Source organism: Chinchilla lanigera, unplaced genomic scaffold (assembly GCF_000276665.1).
Source record: "Chinchilla lanigera isolate Chin_1 unplaced genomic scaffold, ChiLan1.0 scaffold00014, whole genome shotgun sequence".
In the NCBI taxonomy this organism is placed as follows: Eukaryota; Metazoa; Chordata; class Mammalia; order Rodentia; family Chinchillidae; genus Chinchilla; species Chinchilla lanigera.
The window spans coordinates 14,184,684-14,203,463 of NW_004955415.1; the positions used below are offsets into that span (position 1 = coordinate 14,184,684).

Consider the following 18,780-nt stretch of genomic DNA (forward strand, 5'->3'; position numbering starts at 1 on the left):
CACCTCTCAGAGCACGCTGCTCTATACTGGCTCTGAGGCTTTCAAGCCAGGGCTGTGACAGGCAAAGCTTTCATGTAAGCATCTGACTTAAACCAAATGTGGTGTTGGGGCCTGACGAATGGCGTGGCCACGGAGGAAGTATGGTCCCAAAGCCCCTCACAGTAGTGTCACTTTCTGATTCCCAGTGCAGTCGTCTTTCCTGTCTTCAGTTTCCCCAAGGGCACTGGCTACTGGCAGGCTGGCAGCATGCAAACCACTGCTGGTCCTTCCAGAAGCCAAAAGCCCTGCGTTACATAAGGGGAGGCACCCTGCAGAGAGCATACCCACAGCACAGGGAACTGAGCGTAAACACTGAAGGCAGCCACTTACAATCTCTTTTGTTCCACAGATAATCCATCTTCCTGGATCACTTTTAAAGAGAGCCCTGAGTTATCCTGCTGTTGCCAGGGGGAGAAGACCTAAACAAAACAGAATTTGAGCAAAGAACACTTTAAACCCAACAACAGGATATGGAATCCACATGGGGATTTGATGGTTGCTGAAAACCTAGACTATCAGTGAAGAGAAAAGTGATTATAACAAACAAGTTTGTTTCAAAAAATACGGCCAGAAGCAACTCTGTCTTATGTTTTTCAAAGCTAGAAATGTCCTTCTGGTTCCTCTCCTTAGGGAGGAAGGTGTCTAGTAACACTCTGGCAACCAGGGCAAGCTCTTCCCTGCTGACAGGGCCAGGCACTTCCTGTGTCCAGCAGCGGGATGGCTGAAGAGAATCCAAGTCTGTCTCTGGGTTCCCCAACGGAGAGCTTGTGTGGAGTTCCAGCAGCAGAGCACAGCTACTCATATACCCTTGACCAAAGAAATGGTCCTCTATCGGGGTGGTCATCCTCTTCAACCGAGCATGTAGCTTCAGGAGGGATGCATATGGAGTGCTGAGGGAGGAAGGAGACACCACCAGCTGAATCAATCCTGGTGGTCAGTGGGGTGACAGATGTCGCAGCCAGATTGCCCTCCTATCTGTAGGTTCTCAGACTGAAAGCACAGAGAGGAAGGAAGGCCCTGAAGGCAGTAATGGGCCAAGAAACCACTCTGCAGCTGAAATTATCTCTTGTTCCTCTGTGACTGTCCTGAGGGACACTGACCCCTGACCAGCTGCTGCAATCACACCTTCCCAAGGACTGCCACCCATCACGAGGCTGGCATCAGTCTGACTCCGGCTACTTCTTGGTCTGTAAGTGGCCATGTGATTCTTGGGCAGCCCTTCCTTTAATGGGCAGCCTGCCAGTGCCCCATCTGCAAGGGAAGGGACTGTGATCCCTAGGGAAGAAGACATGGGCTGGGTAACAGAGCTCTAGTCCCATAGGAAGGGCCCATGACTCAGGGAGATAGCTAAAAGGGAAATAAGTCTACTTGGCACTTAAAGGGAAGGAAGATTTTCCTTAAAGTCTAAAAAGATTTTGTTCAGTTTTGTTTGTTGTTTTTTGGTCAAACTGGGGTTGACGCTGGGCATGGTGGCACATACCAATATTCCTAGCATGCAGGAGTCTGAGGGAGCACAGTGAGTTCTTGGCCAGCCTGAACTATATAGTGAGACTCTATCTCAAAAATACCAACCCTCCTGCCCTCCAAACCAAAACCCTGAGGATTTTTGTTGTTTTTGTTTTTTTGTCTTTTTGAGACAGGTTCCCACTATGCAGTTCAGGCTGGTTTTGAGCTCACTTTGTAGCCCAGGCTGATCTTGAACTTGCAACGACCCTCCTGCCTCAGCCTCCCGCAGGCTGGGGTTACAGGTGTGCACTACCATGCCCATCTTAAAACCTAAGGATTGAACACAGGGTGTTACATGTATTAGGCAAGTGCTCTAACCACTTTTTCTGCCTGTGATAAACCAGCACTCTCCGTGTTGACTGATTGATTGATTGAGACAGGGTCTTACTATGTAGTTCAATTCAGGCTGGCCTTGAACTCACTATGTAACCTAGGCTGGCCTCAAACTCATGGCAATCCTCCTGCCTCAGCCTCCTGAATTACAGGCTTGTGCTACTATGCCCAGCCACTTTTATTTCTGAGACAGGATCTTACTGTTGCCCAGGCTGGTCTCAGTTTCTGATCTTCCTGCCTCAGCCTTCCAGCAGTTTGGTCAGTTTCTTTGGGCTCTCACTTCACTGGCAAGAGCACCACTGCAGAACCTAAAGGGATTACTGAAGCAGCTGCCCCTCCTCTCAGCCCTCGCTACCCATGCTCTCATCACTCACCGTTAGCACTGAGACACTGTCTTACCATCTAAATTGCTAAGGGGAAAAATGTAGTAGTCGCTTTACGGAGTAGTGACTGGCATACCTCTGAGTAAAATGCTTGATAGATCTTTGATTTTGGAAAAAGGGCAATCATCAGAAAATTGCCTGATCCATGGAAATGAACTGGGAGGTGAGGAAGCAATGAGCTTTTGAAGTCGATGAGAAGGGCAGCCACAATACTGGTGGAATCCTGAAGAGAAGAGGTGAAGCATTAGCAAGAAAAGCATTTGTTTGATTCCAGTCCCTGCAGCTAGTATCAGAACACATGGGATCAACGTCAGTGCAAGTGTGCATGGAGGAGCAAGACTGGGTGTGCTTTCCATGCTCAGTTATGAGAGGCGGGGATCTTTGATCTTAAACTGACAACCACATCTCAAAATTTCTTTGATCCTAAACTGACAACCACATCTCAAAATTTCTTTCAGGGCATTAATCCCTTATCAGATACATGATCTGCAAATATTTTCTGATTTTGTGAGTTGTTGTTTTTACTCTCGAGAACATCCTTTGATGCACAGTTTAAATTTTTTGTTTTTGTGGTACTGCGGATGGAACCCAGGGTTTATGTATATTAGGCAAGCACTACCACTAAGGAATATCTCCAGCCCTTCTTTTTTTTGAGATGGTCTCATAAAATTGCCAAGGCTGGTGGTCATACTTATGATCCTCCTGCCCTGATCTCCTGAGTAGCTGAAATTATATGCATGCACCACCATGCCCCAACAGAATTTAAACTTTCTGCCCCCGTACTGGGAACTGAATCCAAGGCCTTTGCACCAAGATATGGTCCAGGCATTTTTAAAAAGTTTGAAACAGGATCTTGCTAAATCACTAACTTGCCTAGGATAACCTCCAGCTTCAACCTCTTGCCTCATCCTCCCAGAGTGCTGGGATTACAGGCATGGGCCAGGAATATCTGTATCTTGCTTGTTGTGATGGTGACTGCATGAATTATACAGCTGTCAGGCTTTCAATGGACATAGTTAATTGTATTTAAAGTATACTTCAATGAATTGTTTTTATTTATTTACTTATTTTGGTTTTTTGAGACAGAGTCTTGCTATGTAGCTCAGGCTGGCCTTGAACTCACTAGGTAGTACAGGTTAGCCTCAAACTCACAGTGATCCTCCTGCCTCAGCCTTCCAAGTGCTGGAATTACAGGTGCACCACTACACCTGGCAACACTGAAGTTTTTACCTAACAGGGCCAACTGATCTGCCCATTTGGTCTGCCTACATTTCTGAAGTCACTAGGAAGACAGGTTTTATGTGAAAGACTTGCTCATTAACTCATCTTCTGAGCAATCTGACTGAAATAGCCCATCTCATTTGTCCTGGCTTAAGGCTGGCTTTAGAGCTGAGACCAGTGTCAGTGGAAAGCCTGCCCTCTGCTGCTCTGTCCCACTGGGAGTTATGCTGTGTCTGCCAGTGAGTACAGGCTGGGAAAATTCAGAGCTATTCTTCTAAGGGGAAGAGTAAGTGGGTGAATTTAAACAATGGTACTGGGGCTGGTGGGTTCATGGAACTAGAGATTAAGTCTGAGTACATGAGGGAGGTGGGGCTGAACCCTCACAGGAAGTTAGCCACTTTCCCCTCTTGGCCCTCTTACAGTCCTGTCTGTGTGACTGCCTGTGAGGGGCCACTCACTGAGGCTTCTTCAGTCTACTTCCCAGTACTCTTTGGGATGAGTGACTTGGGCAGGGGTATCTGTTGGCAAATGCTGAAGCACTGACTAGGCAAAAGAACTGCAAGTTCAAGTCCCAGTCTTGGCAATTTAGCAACGTACTAAAACTGTGTTTCAAAATAAAAAAAACTGAGGATGAAGATCAGTATAAAGGCTCTGTGCTCCATTCCAGGCCTGCAAAAAAGAAACAAACAAACAAACATGCATATCTTTCTGATTCCCAAAGCCATGAGCTAGTAAAACACCTACCCCATCATAGAAAGAAACAGAATTCATGTGATCCTTAGAAATGATGATATTCCCATGATGGCGGTGAGAAAATAAAAGGCCACTGGAGAAGAAATGCACAGTCCCTGAAAGGAAGAGAAAGAGCTGTCAGAGCTGGAGAGATGGGTCCTGGGGGCCAGATTCCAATGTGCCCTCCTTCAGACACCAGAGTGCTTACTGCAGACTAGTGTCAGTGTTATGGCTTGTGTTAAGATGTCCTCTCAAAGCCTCATGCAACTCTAAGTGGGGCTTTTTCAGAGGTAACTGGATCTAGATTGATTCATGGTGAAATGTTAGGATCAAGGGCACTAGGATTAGGGTGTGAGTGCTACCCATCCAAAGGGCAGACAGCCTGGATACAGTTTAAGGGACAGGAAGAGGCTTGTGGGTAGTTCCTTGTAGTTTTTCACTGGCTTGCTTTTGCTGTCTCCTGCCTGCCATAAACTGCTTTTCCTCTGTGATGCCCCTCTGCCATGCCACCCTGCCTTACAGCCAACCGATCATGGAGTGAAACCTCTACAAAATGTGAAATGAAGTAATCCTTTCTTCCTTCCTTTAATTTGGGGTTTTGGGTATTTTGTCTCAGCAATGAGGAAAAGTAAGGCAGTCAGTAGTGCTTATATTACCCAGTTCATATGCTGAGCCCTGTGCTCTAGGGAAATCAAAGTAACTCCACAGAGCCTTGGAAAGAAATGAGGCCCCAGATACAATCTTTGTATAAGTATTAGAAAAAACAAAAAGTATGTGGCAAGGAAAGGCAAAATTCACATTCCCTTTTAGGTTTCTTCTAAGGAAACACACTAAAAAAGACCGGGTATAGAGTCTGCTCCATTACTGAGCTGACAGACTTTCTCCTTCCTCCTGATGTGACAGAAGCTGGCTCAGCCCTAGGGGATCACTTCCCTCACACGGCCTAAGAAACAGCAGCAGGGATTCAGCTGAATTCTCAGCTGGTGATGTGGCCAGCAAAGCAACATCTAAATTAGGTGCTAAGTGGATTACACAGACACTGGGCACTGCTGTTCTACCGTTCCCCAAAACAAGATGGGTGGCAGGTGGATACTGGGTGTGGGACTTTCAGGTCAAGAGTTCAGGTATAAGGAGCGCTGCTGCTTCTCAGGTGCACAGTCACAGGAAAAAGCTCAGTCTAGGGCCTAAGGAAAAGGATGGCTAATTAAGACACAGAAGAGAACACAGAAAAGATGGGTAACTAAGATGACAAAGATTAAGGCTTGTTCTGGAGTCCAGAGCACCCATCAGACCCCTGGGGAAGCTGCTCTCTGGAGCATGTCCAAGTTAGATTCTTTCTGTTCCTGTAACAGTCTTCCTTTGCAGATTTTCACATATAGAACAGAAAAAAGGAGTTCAGCACACCTTTCAGAGATATCACTAATATCTTATTGAAAGGTAAAGATCTAGAAACAAAGAAAAGGTAACATAAGTCCTTGAGTTGTAGCTCAGAGAAGCAGCCTCAAATCTCTGGAGGTTGCAAAGATAAGAACAAAGGTAGCTGAGCTGGGTATGGTGGCACACACTTGTAATTCCAGCACTCAGGAGGCTGAGGCAGAAAGATTGCTGCAAGTTCAAGGCCAGCCTGGGCTACATAGTGAGTTCAAGGCCAGCCTGTACTACATAGCAAGGTCCTGTCTCAAAAAACCAAAAATAGGCACAGGGAGCCATGGGTGGGGAGTGCCGGTCTTCTGGCTGGCTAGCCTCCTGCCTCATAGGCTCCCGGAGGGAGGGCCCCCGGCGAACGGGGAGCCTCGGGCAGGGAGCGCCGGTCTTTGGACCGGCGGCTCACTCCCTGCCTCGTAGGCCCCTGGAAGGAGGGCTTCCGGTGCACAGGGAGACATGGGCGGGGAGTGCCGGTCTTTTGGCTGGCTAGCTTCCTGCCTCGTAGGCCCCTGGAGGGAGGGCCCCCAGTGCATGGGGAGCCATGCGGCGGCGAGCGCTGTTGCGCGCCACCCCTTAGGCCGGCCGCCGCCGCTCAATTGAGATCTATCGTGACACAGAGAAACAGTGACACAATTGGCCCACCATGCACCGACTGCAGATGCCTACCCACGGACGTGTGTGAATCATTCAAACTTTGAACAACCCCTGGGAATATATGCCATACAACGGGCCACTCTTGCTCCTGCCATTGAGAACCAGAAAGGTCCAGAACCAGCAGAGGAGCAGCTGCTGAACAAGGACTCAGAGAACATGAGAATGCAGACTAAGCCCACGGAGTCAGAGGTCCTGTGGACTGGGGTCACAAGAGCCGCTCGGAAGCTGTAAACCAGGAGGACCTTGCACAATACTTGCAGAGACTCCCTGGAAGCCATTCTTCCCCTGACAGTACAGGCTGTGGTGGAGCTCCGGAGAAGTCTGCAGCAGGATTCCTTCTGCCTGTGCTGACAGTTGGGGAGAGGACACTAACTGGTTGTGGGGTCCCAATGCGATGGGAGGCTGGAGAGAAAACGCTACAAAAAATGGCTTTGGCCCCAGACGGCTCACTTGATTTTTGACAACCCTTAGGCTGTAACTACTTGTTAGATCCTTCTTGCGTATCTCTGTCTTCCTGAGAAACCACTTCTAAGATACCACCATGTATTACAGCAGGCACTGATATTTTCCTACTAATCTATCCATAACTCTGTAATGTTTGTATTGTTCCTATCTTGTTTCATAAATGGATGCATGTTTATTATTATGTGTTTCCTACAACAAGCATTGAGAATTAATGAATGATTATTCAATAGGTCACTCATGTATAGCTCTATTTATTTTCTTTAGAAGCCACTTTGAAGATACCTAAGTATAGTACAACAACTATTGATAATCTACCTCTTCTGTCTGTAACTCACTATTATTTGTCTATTTGTTTTCCTGAGAAACTATCTTGTAGATAACAATATGTAAAACAATAACCATTGATAATTTCCTACCACTTTGTCTGTAATTTGGTAAGCCCCCCTATTATTATGTTATCCTTCTTTTACTCTTTAAAATAAAAAAAAATAAAAAATAAAGGCAAAACAAAAACAAAAACAAAGGGCAAAAGGCAAAGGAACTGAGAATGGTGGTGTATGCCTGTAATTGTGGCAACTTTTGAGTGGCCGAGGAGGAGGATTACAGGTTTGAGATCAACCTGGGCAATTTAATGAAACCTGTCTTAAAATAAAATAAAAAAGGGCTGGGTATATATAGCTCTGGAGTGTTTGCTAAGCATGCACCAGGCTCTGAGTTCAATCCACAATAACACACACACACACACACACACACACACACACACACACACACGAAGGACAACAAAACAAAACAAAGCAGGAGTAAAGGCCAGGAGTGTGAGGCCTGCTTCTGAATCAGGGGTGAGGGATCTGAAGGTTTCCTGAGAAGGTGGGTTCTGAAAGGAAGGGAAGGGCCTAGTGAATACGTGTTACAGAGAGAAGGGGAGAGAGAGGGGAATGGGAGGCTGTTTTCAGGTACAAGAAGTAGGTGTACAGCCTGATTCTCAACAGAAGTATGAGAGGGTCAAGTCATGAAGATATGCCAACCCTACCACCATGACAGTGATCCAGGGCAATAGCAGCCAGCCCAGTTCAAGGCATCCAGGTTCAAGCCTGTAAGCCTTTCTATCTTCCAACAAGTAAAGCCTGGCTTTCCCCATATACCACCTCCCCACAAGGCCTGTCCTCACCCCAAGGTCCTCACCCCTACTCCCAGGTCTCTATACTTTTGCTCCCTGGGGGATATAAATTCCTCCCTGCCTTTATGGCCCATGTCTTCTGTCCTGCTCATGCCACAGTATTTCAAACAGCTCAAAGTGCTGTCACCCCTTCCAGAGGCCACGCTACCACTTCTTTTGAGAGGCCGTGGGGAGGGTCCAGGCCACACACCTCCTCAAGGCCAACTGCATAGCAGTGACACAGAACCTGGGTCACCTCACCTGAATCTTTAGATCCAGAGCCTACTTTCTGACTCCAGCATCTCATCCTTTTATCTTTTTGTTTGGTCTTTTTGAGACAGGGTCTCACTATGCAGTTCAGGCTGGCCTTGAACTCACTTTGTATCCCAGGCTGGCCTCAAACTCACAAGGATCCTCCTGTCTCAGCCTCCTGAGTGCTGGGATTACAGGTGTGAGCCACCACATCCGGCTTCATCTTTTTATCAATGTCTCCAAACCCTGTCCTCTGATACTCCTCAGCCTAAAAAGCTAAGTAATTTTGGACATTCCTTTCATTTATATCAAGGACTGATCCCCTGGACAGGAGGTATCTTAAATCTCTGTTTTATCAAGGAAAAATGACGGGAATAGACTATTTTTAACAGTTGCAAAGTTTTATCAAAGGTAAGAAAAGAAACATGCTCTGCAGAACAAGTTTGGGCCAAGTAAAAGTAAGAAAAGAAGTACAAAATAAAAAAAAGAAAAAAAAAAAAAAGAAAAAAAAAGTTCATCCTAGCCAGGTATGGTGGCACATAAGATCACCTTGAGTTCAAGGACAGCCTTGTCTACATAGTGAGTTCAAGGTCAGCCTGCACTACAAAGCAGGACCCTGTCTCAAACAAAACCAAAGAAAAAGAAAAAGAAAAATACACTCTATAGCATGAGTGTGGGCCACCATGAAAAACAGAATACAATGGCCAGAGTTTATTTTATTTATTATTATACAATGGCCAGAGTTTATTTTATTTATTATTATTATTATTGCCTTTTTGAGATAGGGTTTCAATATGTAGTTCAGGTTGCTCTTGAAATCACTTTGGGGCTGGTGATATAGCTCAGTAGCAAAAGTGTCTGCCTGGCAAGCGCAACGTCCTAAGTTTGATTCCCAGTACCAAAAAAAAAAAGAACTCACTTTATAGCCCAGGCTGACCTTGAACTCATGGGTATCCTCCTGCCTCAGCCTTTCAAATGTTGGGACTATAGGTGTGCATCATCATACCTGGTGGGTATTTTTATTTTAGGTACAAGAAGAAGGTGTACAGCCTGATTGTCAACAGAAGTATGAGAGGGTCAAGTCATGGAGACATGTCAACCCTACCAGGCTGTATACCTTCTTCTTGTACCTGAAAAAAGAACAACTTTATTCAGTATTTTTTTTGAGGCAGTGTCTTCCTAGGCAGTTCAGGTTGGCCTTGAACTCATGAGGATCCTCCCACCTTAGCCTCCAGTGTGCTGGGATTACAGGTATGTGCCACCATGCCTGGCTTTTATCCAGGATTTCCTAACCACCAAGCATATCACATATATGACAGTTTTTCATCTTTGCAAAAATTCTAGGAGGTGGCTGGGTGTGGGGGTGCACACCTGTAATCCTAGCACTCTGGAGGCAGGAGGAACCTAATTTTGAGCCCAGCACGGGAAACTTAGCAACTTAGTGGTTGCTAAAACCTGAGACCTTAGTGGTTGTGAGACTGTCTCAAAAAAAAGCAAGACTCGGGCATGGAGCTCAGTGTGAAGGCCTTGGGTACAATCTCGAGTACCAGCCCCCTCAAAGTAAGAGATGATATTACTGTACTTTTTTTTTTTTGGAAAACAGAAACTACTCAGACGGAGGAAAAGTCACTGGCAATTGGCAGTTGCAGCAAAGCAGCACCAAGATCCAGCTTCATGCCCAGAAAGGAACACTATGCCTCCTCCCATGGCTCCCGGTGCTCCACATGGTCAGTGCAACTTCTCTAGTAATGGACTATGGGAAGGACCCCAAATTTACAGCCTTAGTATTTCTCCCCAAGCTAGAGAGAGGTTTCCCCAAGAGTCAGGTACTTGATGGGAAAGCCTGGCAGACAACACTGGTTAAAACGCACAAACCACACTAGACCTTTGCAGTGCTCTCACTGCTTTCCCTTTCTGTTTAGTTCTGTCCAGGCCCCCTGCTTGGCCTATCTGATGTGCATTCTGCCTCTGTGGCCTCAACAGGCCCTCAGCACGGCCCTCCCACTGCAGGCCCTCAGTCCTGCCACCAGCTGCAGAGATCATTACAATCCATGACCTCCAAACCTCTCCCAAACTATAACCTCATTAACTCCTGAAAAGAGGGCCCTCCCAGCGCCACAAAGTAGAAACTGTTCCCCTACTGCTGCTATCTGTGATCCAATCAAAGTTCATGTTGTCTCCTCTAATCTGGAACAGTTCCGCCATCTTTTTTTTTTTTTTTCATGGCACTGGCACTTTGGTTTGTTGTTGTTGTTTATCTGTTTTGTTTTTTGAGACAGTTTGTTTTTGAGCCAGTAGTTCAGTTCAAAACTTAGATAAGCCCCTGGACTAAACCCTTAAACAGGGTTCATTTTGTAGTTCTGCATAGTGGCCTTGAACTCATTATGCAGCCCAGGCTGATTTCCAATTCATGGAGATCTTCCTGTCTCAGCCTCCCAAGCGCCAGGATTATAGGTGTGTGCTGTAATTTGTAAATCTGTGAGAGCAGGAAGAAGCATTTGAAGTTGGATTCAGTGGCATGTGTCTGTTGTCCCACCTACTTGGGAAGCTGAAGCAAGAAGAACATTTGAGTCCAGCAGTTTAAGGACAGCTTGGGCAACATAGCAAGATTCCATTCCAAAAGAAAGCAATTGAGGGCTGGGTGTGTTGGCACACATCTGTAATCTCAGCATTCTAGAAGCTGAGACAGGAGGATCACTGAGTTCAAGGTCAGCCTAGGTTACATAGTTTTAGGTAGGCTTGAACTTCATAGTGAGATGCTGTCTCAGAAAAACCAAGGGGGAAGAAAACAAGCCAAAAGCAAAAAACAAGAAAGTCTTCCTTATTCTGATACAGGTAAACTACAACAAACAGCAAAATATATAAGAAAAAGCATTTTCTGTTAGACAGGAACAATATAATGTTGCCTGTTGCCCGATTTTCTTATTTATTTTTGGCTTGTTTTGTTTTTGGAGACAGTGTCTCACTACGTAATTCAGGCTGACCTTGAACTCACTATGTAGCCCAGGCTGGCCCTGACCTTGCAGCAATCCTTCTATGGTGTGTGCCACCGTGCCTGGCTCCTTAATGTGATAGTCTGAGCCAGTGAAAGCAAGATATAAGAAATACAGAAGAATTGGAAGGAAGAAATAAAGCCACCACAATTCATAGATTAAATGAGTACTCATATATAAGATTCCAAAGAATCTAGATTAGAATCAATAGAGAATTTAGAAGCTGGGGATATAGCTCAGTTGTAGAATACTACCTAAGTATGCATGAGGCTTTAGGTTCAATCCCCAGCACCAAACATACACAAACATGTGTACATGTGTATACCCACACACAGTAAGGCTCTGGGTTACAAAACCAACATAGAAAGACTCAAAGCTGTTCACCCTATGATTCCACTACAACCTATTATGATCTTAGGTAAACCAGCAACAAAAAACAACTAAAAAAAGATAACAGCAAAAAAGATATAAAGTGAGAAAACTGGGCTAGGTGTAGTGGTGTACACCTGTAATCCCAGCATTTGGGAGGCTCATGCAGGAGGATCGTTATGAGTTCAAGGCCAGCCTGGGTTCTACAGTGAGTTCAAGGCCAGCTGAACCACAGAGCAAGACCCTGTCTCAAAAACAAAAATGGAGAAAACTGTAACAGTGTATTGAAAGATGTTTTAAAATTACATAGATATTATGCTCATAGATTGGAAAACCCAGGCCTGAATTCTTTAATTTTTGAGACAGAGTCTCATTATATAGTATAGGCTGACCCTGAACTCACTATATAGCCCAGGGCTGGCTTCAAACTTACTAATCCTCCTGCCTCAGCCTCTTGCATGTTGGGACTACAGGCATGCTCTGTTATTTTTATTGCAATCCTGTGCTAGTCCCAAATAAATATCACAATAACTTACATGAATCCTAGGAACATATAAACAAACAAAAAAAAGCAAGCCCCAGGAGACTATGTATGGTATGATTCTATTTAGATTAAGTTCAAAAATGAGACATTGTTTAGGGATGTAGTCATATGTGGTAAAACTCTAAAGCAAGTTCTTGAGGATTAGGTGCCGGGCAGCCTGCCTGGCCATGGTCAACAGGGTGTGGAGAAAGGGCGCATGAAGGACATGAATGAATGGAAACCTGGACGACAAGAGGTCTCGTGATAGCAGAATTCACAAGTGGGGGAAGGAAAAATGTCCTGGGGCTGGAAGCAATTCAAGGTGAAGGAAATACTATTGTTCTCACCCATAAGTAGTCCAATGGGTGAAAATAAGAAGCCCTATACTACCTTCCAGACCTAGACCACCCTGTAAATGCTACCACACTTATACCACAACCTCAGGCAATCTTTGGGCTTCTAGAGGACTCTGGATTTGAAGATCAGTCAAGACAAGGCATGCTGAGGAACTCAAAATAAATACTTTCAGGAGTAGGAAGAGGTAAGTTTCAAACTCAGCACAGTTTCAACTGGAGGCAGATTTATCAAAATACTAACACTGAACTTCAGGACCCTTTACCTGCCCAAGCCCCTTTTCACAGTTTGAAAAAGCTCACACTATTTTGCATTATTTTCTTTAAAGAAAGCCCCTAAATGGTACAAACTTCAAGTTGCACAAAACTTACATAAGCCCCTGGTCTAAACCCTTAAAATGCTGGTCACAGTGGAGCATGTATGTAATCCCAGCACTTGGGATACTGAGGCAGGAGGATCGTTTTAAGTTTGAGGCCAGCCCGGGCTCCATAGTGGGTTTAAGGCCAGGCTGAACTACGTATTGAAACCCTGTCTCAAAATTTAAAAAAAAAATTTAAACTCTTAAGTTGTAAAATGCTTAATGTACAGCTCGGGGAGATTTCTGGTTATAGTCTCTGCTTCTACTCAATTTTCCTGTTTCAGAAAATTAGATTTCCCTTAGGAACTAAGAAAGTTTGAAATCTAAACTCTTGAAAGAATGTGACTAATAAAGTCCCAGAAATCCACGGCTGTGCTACTTATTCTTTTTCTTCTTCTTCTTCTTTATTCTTAGAGAGACTTGGGATACAGTGACCCCTTTTTAAAAAATTAATATAATGACTCTTGCAGGGTTAACTAAATATAATGCAAGTTTAGTTTTCTAATAAGGCCCTTTGCTAAGAAGGTGCAAACTAATTTTGGCAAGTATCCTTGCTAAATATTTTATCTGGCTCAAGGATGACAGCATAGAAGCACCTCTTGTGTTGTGACTACAACTTGCTTTCAAAACACTATGCAATTCTGCTCCAAGGCCAGTAGCACTGTCACACACTGGATGACTTCCACAAATGTTCCTAACCCCGGGTCTTCTGCATCAAGATCTGGAAAAGCAGAAATGAACAGCCCGTTGTGGTACAGGAATCATAATGGAACTATTATCACCCCAGCATTTTGTAGACTAAAAACCAGAACTCCTTGTGCTTTGTTGTCTATGTGAATGGAGGAGCGAGGAGCTGGACAGTAAATATGAGAACAGGGAGAGGAATTTGCCACCAGATAGAATATTTTCAATAAGAAGAATAAATCATCCAGAAAGATTTACTTAGCAGAGGTTGAGGAATTTGTGGAGTAAGTCAGAACTCTTCCTTCACTAAAAAAGGCTATATCCAACAGGGAAAGAATAGGACTTACAGGAAAATGCTGTTTAGGGCCGGGGAGATAGCTCAGTGGTGCAGTGCTTGCCTAGCATGCATGAAGCCCTAGGTTCAACAGCAACACACACACAGGTAATGTGAGGAAGCAAAAGGAACATGAAATGAATTTCCATGAAACCCATGTAAGATGAACAAAGTTCCTGAAGAATTTTCTATCAGCAGAAACACTGCCTGCTTAGACTAAAAGGGATAGAGCATGTACAAAATCAAAGAACGCTGATCATCTCCCAAAATTCTACTAGCAAGAAGCAGGCTCATAAAACTGCTCAGCTACAAACAAGGTGCTACTTTTCACTGAGGAAGGAAGGATGACTGAGGTGTGGCCATAAGCCCACAGGGCAGAGCTCAGATTCCAGAGTGAAACCAAGAACTCAAGAGTTTTGGTGAAACCAAGAGCCAAGGTGGCAGAACTGAGAGCCACGGAAATTTATTCCCAGGCCTTGACTCCTAATCAAGGAACTACTGTTTTGGAAAAGGAAGGTGATTCAGAAGGCCGAACCAGAGTCCAAAAGGCAAAACCAAGAGCTCAGGGGTTAGAACCAGGAACCCAGAGGGCAGAGCCGTGACCCACAGGAAATAATTCCCAGGCTTTGATCCTAATCAGGTACCTGGAATTGGCCCAGCTGGATTTTTTTTTAAACTTCATTATTTTTTCTAATTTAATTTTTATTAATACATGTTTGTAATACATAATAAATACATTAATTGTGGGGAATTGGTACATATGCATGGTGGATCTTGATCCTTTTTACTTCCTCACCCTCTGCTCTTTCCGACCATCAGCTAGATTTCACAGCTGCCTTACGCTGTTGACTCTCTTCACCTATTTTCTCCCCTTTCTGAACCTGAAATCTGTAACTGTTACCCTACGCCAGTCCCACCTTGTTCAGGAGAGCTGAGGGCAGGCAATTTGTCTTTCTAGTTTCAAAGGTCCAAAGATAAGGAAAAGATTTGTGTTTAAGAGCTGTCCCTGGTAAGATTAGACTGCTGAGCCTTGTGTATATGGGGTTTAGATAACCTCAATGATGAAATTTGGGATATCTGAGCCCATCAGATTTAGGATTTTGAACTGTTGTTATATTTGTGAGACCTTCTGGACTGTATTTTGCATAAGAAAGAGGTGTGAATCATGGGGCCAGGGGGCAGACTGTATGAGAGCAGTATCAAACAAGGCTGCTGAAATGGAGAGGGTCCCAGGGCAAGGAACTCTGGGAGGAGGTCCCGAGGACAGAACAGTGGGATCTGGTGCACCAACAACCTGATGAGCTGGGGAGCAGATTCTTCCCCAGAATCTCCAGACAAGATCTGAGCCTGGCTGCTCCTTGACTTTGACCTCATGAGACCTGGACCCAACTGAGCCTCTTAGGAATTCAACTCACACAAATATGAGATAATAAGTAGGTATTTTTTTAAGCTATTAAAATAGGAACAATTTGTTATACAGCAGTAGAAAATTTTTTTTTTGGTCTACAGATTCTATTCCAGAAATGCTGCTCTAGCCCATTCTGAGAGTCAGACAGAAACAAGAGGACAGGTGTGATTCTGGGACCAGCCCTTGTGCTTGTGAGACCTGCACAAGTTTCCTCATCTAAAAAGTAGGTGGATCAAAGGTAAACAGCTGTTAAGAAAATGTTTCTAAACCAACAAATCTTTTAATAGCAGATGTATTATTAATCACAACACCCGTATTAGTATCTATAAATGAGGTACCCAGACACAGCCATGAACAGAAAAGTTCTATCTGTTTACCTTCCTCAGGCCAGGGCTGCAGATTGCTGGGATAAAGATATGCTCCTTCTCCTCCTGCTAGGAAAGTGCCCAGGAAACACTCATCCCCCTTAAGAACAACAACAAAGCAAAAAGCAAGTGATTTATAGCATAAATACTCAGAGTTGAAAATCTTGTCCAGTTTTGTCTGTCTAAAAAGCTGAGTCTGCCAGGCATGCTGGGCCATGCCTGTAATCCCATCACCCTTGGAGCTGAGGCAGGAGGATCACAGCAAGTTCAAGCCCAGCTTGGGCAATTCAGTGACTCAGTGAGTCCTTGCCTCAAAAACAAAAACCCAAAAAACAAAAACAAAAACAAAAACAAAAAGCAAAAAACAAAGGGGCCAGGGATGTAGCTCAGAGGCATAGCGCCTGCCTGGCAAGCTGAGTTCCATTCCCAGTAATTGCTTCCCGCTCCCTTCCCACCAAAAAAGGAGGGGAAAAGAGGTTACCTAGTTCCTTTTGGTGTTTTCTTTAAAAGCCTCCAAGAGTTTTTGTCTTTTTTTTTGAGACAGGGTCTTGCTATGCAGTTCAGGCTGGGCTTTGATTCACTTTGTAGCCCCGGCTAGCCTCAAACTTGCAGCAATCCTCCTGCCTCAGCCTCCCGAGTGCTGGGATTACAGGCATGTGCCACCACACCTGGCAAGAAGTTTTTTTCATCTGTTGGTTTTGTTTTGTTTTTTGAGACAGGATCTCGCTTGCAATATAGTTCAGGCTGGCCTTAAAATCACTGGGATTATAGCATGCACCAAACACTATTAAAAGTACTATTAAAAGCAGATCCCAGATTGGCCTAGTCATGTCAAGCTGAGGCTTTAAGAGTTTAGGACAAAACTGGGCACAGTGGTGCATACCTGTAAACTTACTGGTATATACTTGTTTGTTTGGTTTTGTTTCATGAGGTAAGATCTCACTGTTTAGTTTAGGCTGGTCCTGAACTCACTATATAGCCCAGGCTGGCCTCAAACTCACAGTGATCCTCTGGCCTCAGCCTCCCGAGTGCTGGGATTGCAGTACGCACCACTATGCCCAGCTTTGCCCTAAACTCTTGATGTCTCAGCTTGACATGACTAGACCAATCTGGGATCTGCTTTTAATAGTACTCGGAGCTGGGTGTGGCTTGCTGCTGTAATCCCAGCACCTGGGAGGCTAAGCAGAGAATCACTGTGAGTTCTAGGCCAGCATGAGCTACATAGTGAGTTCAAGGCCAGCCTGAACTACATTGCAAAACCCTGTCTCAAGAAACAAACAAAAGAAAAACTTCTTGGACATTTTGAAAAACACCAAAAGGAGCTAGCCATGGTGGCACACATTTTATAACAGCACTCTGGGAGGCTGAGGCAGGAGGATCACAAGTTCCAGCCCAGCCTGGGCAAATTAGTGAGACTATCTCAAAAAATAAGAAAAGGGCTAGGGGTATACCTCAGCTTTGGGTTGAGTCCCAGTTGCACAAAAATAAACATAGATAGATAGATACCAAAACACCAAAAAGTTTGAATGGCAGGAAGTATCCCTCTAATTTTGTCCCTCATAAATGGTTATTCCAAAGGTCTTCAGGAAAGGGAAAGAATGCAAATAGAAGGAATTGAAAACAAAGAAATACAGATTGCTTAGATTAATAGTAAGATGAAATCTCTTAAAATATGTTTATGAATTGTTTATATTTGATTCTGACATGATATTAACATCGAGAATAAGAAGGCCACTTACCCTCACTGCTTGCTGGGTTTTTTCAGACAACTTTACTTCATTATCTTCTACCTGTGTCCAACAAAATGCAGACGTTCACTTCACACTTTGAGGCTGTGTTCAAACACTTTTAGGAGACTGAGCAGCCCCCGACCTGCCCAGTGCACTTAGGCCCCACTCAAGCCCTGCCAAACTGGCAGAGGCAGCTGCTGGTCACAGGCTCAGAGCCTAGGCCACAGCGGGTTCTCTTGCTGGACCTATGATCCTGCCAATGAGCTTACAGCAGGTGGACAGGATGTGGTAATACACATCGCTCCAGAGAAAAAGTTATTTTTCAGGATGAAGGAATGAAAATATTAAAATATCTTTCAAGCAGGGTGTGGTGGCTCACGCCCGTAATCCCAGCCCTCAGGAGGCTGAGGCAGGAGGATAGCTGTGAGTTCGAGGCCAGCCTCCACTACAAAGTGAGTTCAAGGCAAGCCTGAAGTGCATAGTGAAACTTTGTCTCAAAAAGACAAAAACCAAACCAAAACAACAAAACAAAAAACAAAACCTTTCAGGTAGGCATGGTGGGGCATGCCTGTAATCATAGGCTGAGGCAAGAGGGTTGCTGTGAGTTCATGGCCAACGTGAATTACAGAGAGAGACCCTGTCTCTCTGGGTTATTACATGGACCCAACACCTCCTGATTCTTTTTACTTCCCCTTCTCCCTTCCCATTATCAACTTCTAAGCTTCAGTCTCCTCATCTGTACTAGGAGGGTGTTAATTTCTTAACTGCACAATTTAATAGGGACTCAGGTAATTTAGGTCTTTTCTTTTGAAACATTTCTAAGTCTGTGAGAGTTAGAGAAACAAGATTCATTCATCTGAAGAGAAAGGGCCAAGATAAAGCTTCCATTCCTGGACAACAGCTAGCTTAGGATCTGTATCCCCCCAGGAACCCAGTGAAGAGGGTCTTCCTCAAGTGTCCCCCCATGTTCTCCCAGTTTGAGTCCCCTTTCACCTGTAAGTGATACTGACCAGCCAGGAGCAGAATCTGGGTACCGCGGCTGTCAGGACTATGCAGCTGGTCTCTGTGGTAACAGTGCCATCTGCAGGAAGACCGCAGACATGCTAGTCAGTTATTCCTGACCACCTCGGCCTATCTCGAAGGGCGCCACTAAGACTGAAATCCCCTCCATTCCCCTTCTCAGGAGCAAGGACTCTTATTAGTATAATGAGTCTGATGCACTGATAAATGAGAACCTACTCATCTCAGGGCAGAGACTAATGAGTGGATGGAGAAATACTTCCTTTTGTGATTAACTTGATTATTTTTCAGAACAAATGGAAACAGTTAAATGAAGACTACTATGAATTAGTTTTTTATCTTTACTTTTATTAATTTTTATCAAAGTAGTACAGGTACTATATACAGTATACATATACACATACTAAAACCAAAGACTATTATCAGGATCATCTTACCAGCACTGAATACTGTCATTCTGTAACTGTTTTTTTTTT

The 18,780-nt window shown here is 44.5% G+C and overlaps 1 protein-coding gene across 2 annotated transcripts in view; it reads right to left on the minus strand.

Annotated features, from left to right (window-relative positions):
• The window catches only part of LOC102026314 (chromosome unknown open reading frame, human C20orf194), a 128,447-nt gene that overhangs the window by 36,222 nt on the left and 73,445 nt on the right, over window positions 1-18,780 (minus strand). For both annotated transcript variants that reach the window (XM_013512268.1, XM_005380792.2), the window contains exons 18-23: window positions 18,295-18,365; window positions 17,294-17,344; window positions 15,567-15,654; window positions 4,227-4,330; window positions 2,338-2,484; window positions 370-458 (exon numbers count right to left, since the gene is read on the minus strand). In XM_013512268.1, coding sequence (XP_013367722.1) covers window positions 370-458; window positions 2,338-2,484; window positions 4,227-4,330; window positions 15,567-15,654; window positions 17,294-17,344; window positions 18,295-18,365 — 550 coding nt within the window. The remainder of the gene's footprint in view (window positions 1-369; window positions 459-2,337; window positions 2,485-4,226; window positions 4,331-15,566; window positions 15,655-17,293; window positions 17,345-18,294; window positions 18,366-18,780) is intronic.